Raw genomic sequence first — 6,104 nt, 5'->3', positions numbered from 1 at the left:
GCGTCAGCTCCAGGGGACACCATTATCTCCCAGCACTTTCTCCTCTTCCAGATGTGTGCTTCCAGACCGCAGGCTGGTTAGGTGATTTGGCTCATTTCTCCAATAATCTCTCTACACAATTTTTTTTAAATAATTTGTTTATGGATGCCACGTTGGTACCTCCATAAAATGGGTTTATGGGGCTTTCGTTGCCCCTACGTGGTAGATCGAGGTCCGTGAAATGCAGAGCAGTTTATCCCTGACCATTGCCCAGTTGTATGTTAATGTTTGAACGCGGCCATAAAACAATGACATCATCTCACCTCTGACCAACATTTAAGGCAAAAGGACCGTATAAAACCAAGCTCTGCTCACCAGCAAGGCACTGCCTCTTGTGTTGGGAGCACAGGGAGACTTTTCATCATGAGCTTCACTGGAAAGTACGAGCTCCAGTCCCAGGAAAATTTTGAGCCTTTTATGAAAGCCCTTGGTAAGTGCCTGCCTGTGCTGTGAGCTGCTTTGCCTCCACAGATCCCACTGCTATCCGAGAGGCCAAGGGTGCTGATGCGCTGATGATGTAGATTGACAATATCTCTCAGATTTCCTATTTCTGTCTGTCATCTTGCAATTGTTGATGTTTTTAAATGCTTACATGTGGAGATGTGATCTCAAAAGAGAAGAGAAGGCATCTCTCTGGCTGGCAGCCAGAGGTCAAGAGATGCTGGGTGAAATTTTATGGCTTGCAGAAAAATGGTCCCGGCAGGCTCTGCAGCCACAGGGCAGTGCAGCAGAGCGCTCGCTCACGTGATAAGCCCATGGGACCCTGGTGGTTTAGGGCAACTTTGGATCTGCTCTGTCAGGCTGTGAAATTTGAGGAGGAGCAGGACATCACTCAGCCCACCATGATGCTGCTCAGCAGAGCTGCAAAGCCCCAAATCTACCATCCACCCAAAAAACAGTCAGGGTTATTTGAATTGTTGAGGATGAATGTGGCCAGCTAGTTTTCCACAGCAGGGAACGTGCTCCTGCAGGGATTCAGGAGGTTTTGCACTGCTTCTGCACAGTTATGTGACAGAGGGGCTCCACCTGTCAGATCAGCTTTGGGGGAAGATTTCAGTGAGCTGAATCTCATAAAAAAACCCACTTGGTTCCCTCATTCTGCCTCGATCTATTCCATTTTCTCTGCTTGCCTCTCAGTCAAGGAAGGAAAACAGAATTTTTTCTTTCCGTCTGATGCTTAGCCAGGGAGGTGGCTGTTCTGCTCCCAGCCAGGTTGGTGAAACAGGAGAGATGTCTAGTTCCCCTACAAAACCCAGGATGGCAGCATTTGATACCCTTCCTCCTCAGCAGACTCAAGGCCATTAGGATCTTGGGGAGCCATCAACACTGCAGAATTTTTCCACACAAATAAAATCCTCCCAGCTGTGTGTCCTCAAATCCCACCACATTCATTTGGCAGCAGCAATCTGCCCACCAATGGCTCCAAGGTCCACCCAACATCTCTTGTTCCTGGACAGGGCTTCCCGATGACCAGATCCAGAAGGGCAAGGACCTTAAGAGTATCTCAGAAATCGTGCAGGATGGAAAGAAGTTCAAGATTACTGTGACCACCGGCACCAAAGTGATAAAGAACGAGTTCACCATTGGGGAGGAGTGTGAGATGGAGTTGCTGACGGGAGAGAAAGCCAAGGTGAGTGAGCTCATCCTCTGCCAGGGCTGCGGGGTCTCGGCGTCGTTAAATTCCCTTTCTAGCCACTCCCTCCGCACTTGAGCAAAGGGAATAACCGGACCATGGGTGTTAAAGCTGACACAGGGAAAAGACCTGGGTCATTCCCCAGCCTGGTTCATCCTCTCGCACTTTGAATGTGTGATTTCATACAACAGGAAGGGGCTCATTGCTGACATCGGGTCTGCAGATGTGACACTCACTGCCCTGCTCCCTGCAGCTCCTCAGCCAGCCTCTTAGGGACACATTCTGAGAATGACAGTCCATTTCTGATCCACCTTCCCGAGAAACGCAGAGCCTCAGGCTCTGACGTTCCTCCCCTCTTGGCTTTTACAAAACCAGCTCCTCAAGCAGCACCCCTGCAGAACCTTGCATTTCTAAAGCTATTTTAACAGCCGGTGTGGAAGGACTGGAGGCCAGTGTCTTCGCAGCCCATTTGGAAAAGGGGAATAGAGATGCTTTGGTAAATTTTTCTGACAGAGAAAGGCATTGTTGTCAGCACAAGGTCTGACAGATCTGAGGTGGAAAAGGGCTGACTCTGTCATGTTGCAACATGGAGCATACTCCCATCTTCGGGTTTTTTTGACTTAAAGGTAGTGCAGGGAAGTCAGACAATGAATCACAAACCAGTAAACCCCTCTTTTTAAGTCCCAGGGGCTGTTAACTTCTCTGCCTGCCTTTTCCACTGCTTCTGTTTTCACTGGTGAGATGAGTTGGCAAGGTGAGGTTTTATCACCCTTGAAATTGGGCCAGCTCCCGTTCCTGGACATTAGCTTCCAATGGTTCATAAAATGTCAAGACAGCACCACCAGCACATATCGCCTCTCACCTCTGCCTTGGGAGGAGATGATATTGCAGGGACCTTTGAAAGCAGGAGGGATGATCACCGAAGAAATGTCCCAGTGATTCGGGCTTGAGAGCTGCAGCATGATTACCAGCACCACTGAACCCCTTGCACGTGAGCTAGGGGGAAATGGGTATTAGAAGAGTGTTACCCTCCACAAATCAGCAACTCAAGGGCAGATGGTCATGTCTGGTAGCTACACAAACAGATGAACAGAAATGGGTTTTGCTGAGTTATTTATCTGAGTAATTTCAAAGATCAGCGATAGCTGCCCGGGGGTGCTGGTGCTGTCTGTAACCTTTTTAGATGTGCAGCTCCTGAGGGGCAGAGACAGCAGATGTGCCTGTCCCTCAGAGCTTTCCAGACATGACTGAGTTTCTGAAAGCTCCTTAAATATGTTCCCACCTTGACCGAGACTCCACCCATCCCCCTTCTGTCACCTAGCTCCCCCTCTACCCCATGCCAGAGGAGGTTGCTGCAGCAATGTGCAGTAGGCAGGTGGTAGAGAGAAGATGACATGGCATGCCCTGGCCCAGCTCAGGTGGCTCTGCAGCCCTCTCCTTGGAGGCATGCAGCATCTCTTGGTCTGGGTTCTGCATGAGGAGCTGCCTCAAAGAGCACTCGGGCTGCACAGAGGCACCATCATTAGCAGGGTGAAGAGCCTTCCTTCCTCTCCCCCAAAACTCATGTGTTGGTGTGGTATCAAGGGATGCCAGAATCCCTGCGCTGGCATCTAATAGCGAGGGAGCCGTGGGTGAATCTCAGTTTGAAGGGGAGAGAGGTAGGTATGGCAGCAAAATCACACCGCTGTAGAGGCCAAAGTAAACATCCATACCATTGTCGTGTCACAGTTACCACCAGCACAACCCTCTCTCCTTGTTCTCCCAGAAAAGCCAAAATCACCAGGGGAGCAGCTTGCTCTAAACAGCTTGCAGAGGGGATGGTGGCAACTCAGTACAGAAGGGGAAGGACAAAATTCAGGGGTTGGGATGATCTGCAGCAATAACATGAATGCCTCTGTCTCCTCCCACTAGGCCATTGTTCAAATGGAAGGTAACAACAAACTGGTCACAAACCTGAAAGGGCTGAAATCTGTCACCGAACTCAACGGAGACACCATCACCCATGTAAGTGTAGGAGAATGGCTGCAGCTCTGGTGCATACAGCTGCTGTCAGGGCTCTGGCCCTAGAAAGCCAAGGTATCTCTGCACCAGGGGCCTTCGGGAGGTCCTGGAGATGAGCACATGCTTGCACTCAGGCTGCGCAGCCAAAGCTGACCAGTTGGCCAGGCACTAAAGGGAGCTTTTCATTATAGTCTGTTGCCAAAAAATGCTCTTTAAGACCCCCATAGGCATTGCTGATCAAAGTTTCATGAAACGAGGGCGTGTTCTCACCCACCCAGATGTAGAGATGTGTCTGGGTCTGGCACTTCTAAAGCAAAGTGATGCTGCAGACTGATCCAGTGGAGGGAAGCCAGATTATCCCCACCTGCTTTGGGGTATTCATGAAGCAAGCCAAAGCTTCCACAATTCAGTTTGTAGGAGACAGACCAGGAGCCAGTCCTGTTTTGATGTGCAAGACCAAATCCTTTCCAAGTAGAGTTTGGAGCCAAGCACCGTGAAAAACTAACACTCTCCACCTGTTTTTCAGACATTGACCATGGGAGACCTCACCTACAAGAGAATCAGCAAGAGAATCTAGAAACCCTGCACACATCAATCATTTTACTGTGTGAAATGTGTCCATTAAAGTAGAATTTGTATTAAAGGCCTCTTCGTTATCATCCTATCATTATCACCACACAAAGAGATGCAAGCCTCCAAAATTCCTGTAAGCCCTGGTAGAAACTGGGCAACAGGCTGAGCCGAGGCTGTGCCGATGTTGGTGAATGGAGCTGGGACAGGACGCCGGCTCAGAGCCGTTGAGCGACCCTCTGAGATGTGCTCTGTGCTGATGAGGCTCTCACCCTGCTGGGCACGTCCCGGTGGGTTATGCCCCCATGGCTGCCCTGGCTGGGTGGATGGAGCAGCACTGGGCAGGGAATGGGCTCTGTTCCCTTTCCTTACAAAGGTGACTGGCAGGGCCAAAGGATGGGGTGGTTTAGGTGGACTCAAGGAAATGTCAGTGATCCTACCTGGAAAACTGTCTTGGGGAAATGACCAGCTTGGGGGCAGTTCAAGTGTCCCAGCCACCACCTTCACCCCCACACCTCTGCAACAGGATCCAGCCCTACAGGCTCTAGCCACCCCATCCCCATCTCCTTCCCACCAGCAGAACAGCTCCAGACAGCCTGCAGGAGCCCGGTGTGTGTTTCACCCCAAGCCGCACCTGGTAATTAATTGAGTTGAACTAGAACTGAACACTTCTTCCAGAGTGAAATACAGGCTTCTTCTCCTGACAGGAGATGGGCACTGGGTGTTCACAGCGTAGAACAGAAGGAGAACCAAAATCATCTCCTCCGCTCTCGCTTGGTGCAGCAGGCTGGCTGGAGGTGTGGTTTTCTGATGCACGCAGGAGAGGAAACCCTTCTCTGCTGCCTTTTCCAAGCCCTGTGCTTGGATGATGACTGGGAGTTGTCACTGGGAAATTGGTAGGTGGCTGGTGTGATATAGCTAGCTGGGATGATGTTCTTACAATGCTCAGATCTGATCAGGATGTTAGGAAAACACCACCAGTGCTTCCCCAGATCCTTCAGCAATAGCAACACATGCCACTAAAGGACCAATTTGTTCTCACCTGCATCTCTCCCATGACTCCTCTCACCTCAGGGAAGGTTCTGTGTAACAGGTCCCCTGAGAACTGAACCGATATGGATTGTCATGCTGGGTATCTGGTGGGCACAGACAAAATGGAAAGGCTTAGCTCAACAATGCCTAAAAAGTAGATGTTGGTCTCCAGTGAATTCATATCTGGAGAAACATCAGCAAAATCACTGAGAAATGTCAAAGGGGAGAAGCCTTGGGTTTGTTTTCTTGCTGTTCTGCTGAAGAGCAGATAGGGGATTCTTGAACAAATCATCCCTTTTCATCTCTTGGCTTCCACTGAAGGTCTGGAGCAAACCAGATGGATTTTGAGACAGATGGGCAGACTGCAAAAACCTTTTTTTTATCTAGCAATCCAACCACTGCCTTTAGACTTGTCCTTGGCAACACTGGCTGCCCACTGGCAGCTGACCCCTGGGCAATCCCTTTTTTGCTCAGTGCCAAACTGATTAAGAACCTGTCTCAGCTGCAAGGTGTCAGAGCCCCCAGCTCACCCTGAAGGTGAGCAGAGGTGGATCCCGCTCCCTGGAAACTGCCTGTTCAGTGAGAGCAGGCCACACATCAGTGCACCACACCAGTGCAACCGGCTCTGGCGCAGGCTCCCCCCACGTCCATCTGCTGCCATCACCGCAGGTATTTTCTGATTTCTAACTACAGGGACTTAATTTACCCTAATTAATTTATCCTGAGGTAGGAAGTCCACTTAGTCTGGCTTGCAAAGCACCCACAGTTTGATGTAGCACCCGTGTCAGCTGTAGAACAGTTTTTCAGCAGTTTTTTGTCAGAAAAACAC

The 6,104-nt window shown here is 50.1% G+C and overlaps 1 protein-coding gene across 1 annotated transcript; it reads left to right on the top strand.

The window, feature by feature from the left end:
• Positions 1-374: 374 nt before the first annotated feature.
• Positions 375-4,336, top strand: FABP1 (fatty acid binding protein 1, liver). Its single transcript, XM_010144603.1, has 4 exons — positions 375-469; positions 1,497-1,669; positions 3,584-3,676; positions 4,200-4,336. The coding sequence occupies exons 1-4, from the start codon at positions 403-405 to the stop codon at positions 4,248-4,250; spliced, it is 384 nt and encodes a 127-aa protein (XP_010142905.1). The 5' UTR covers positions 375-402; the 3' UTR covers positions 4,251-4,336.
• Positions 4,337-6,104: the final 1,768 nt, after the last annotated feature.

Source organism: Buceros rhinoceros, unplaced genomic scaffold (genome assembly GCF_000710305.1).
Source record: "Buceros rhinoceros silvestris isolate BGI_N320 unplaced genomic scaffold, ASM71030v1 scaffold14691, whole genome shotgun sequence".
Classification (NCBI taxonomy): domain Eukaryota; kingdom Metazoa; phylum Chordata; class Aves; order Bucerotiformes; family Bucerotidae; genus Buceros; species Buceros rhinoceros.
Note: the sequence above shows the minus strand (reverse complement) of the source record. Positions and strands in the feature narration are given on the sequence as shown.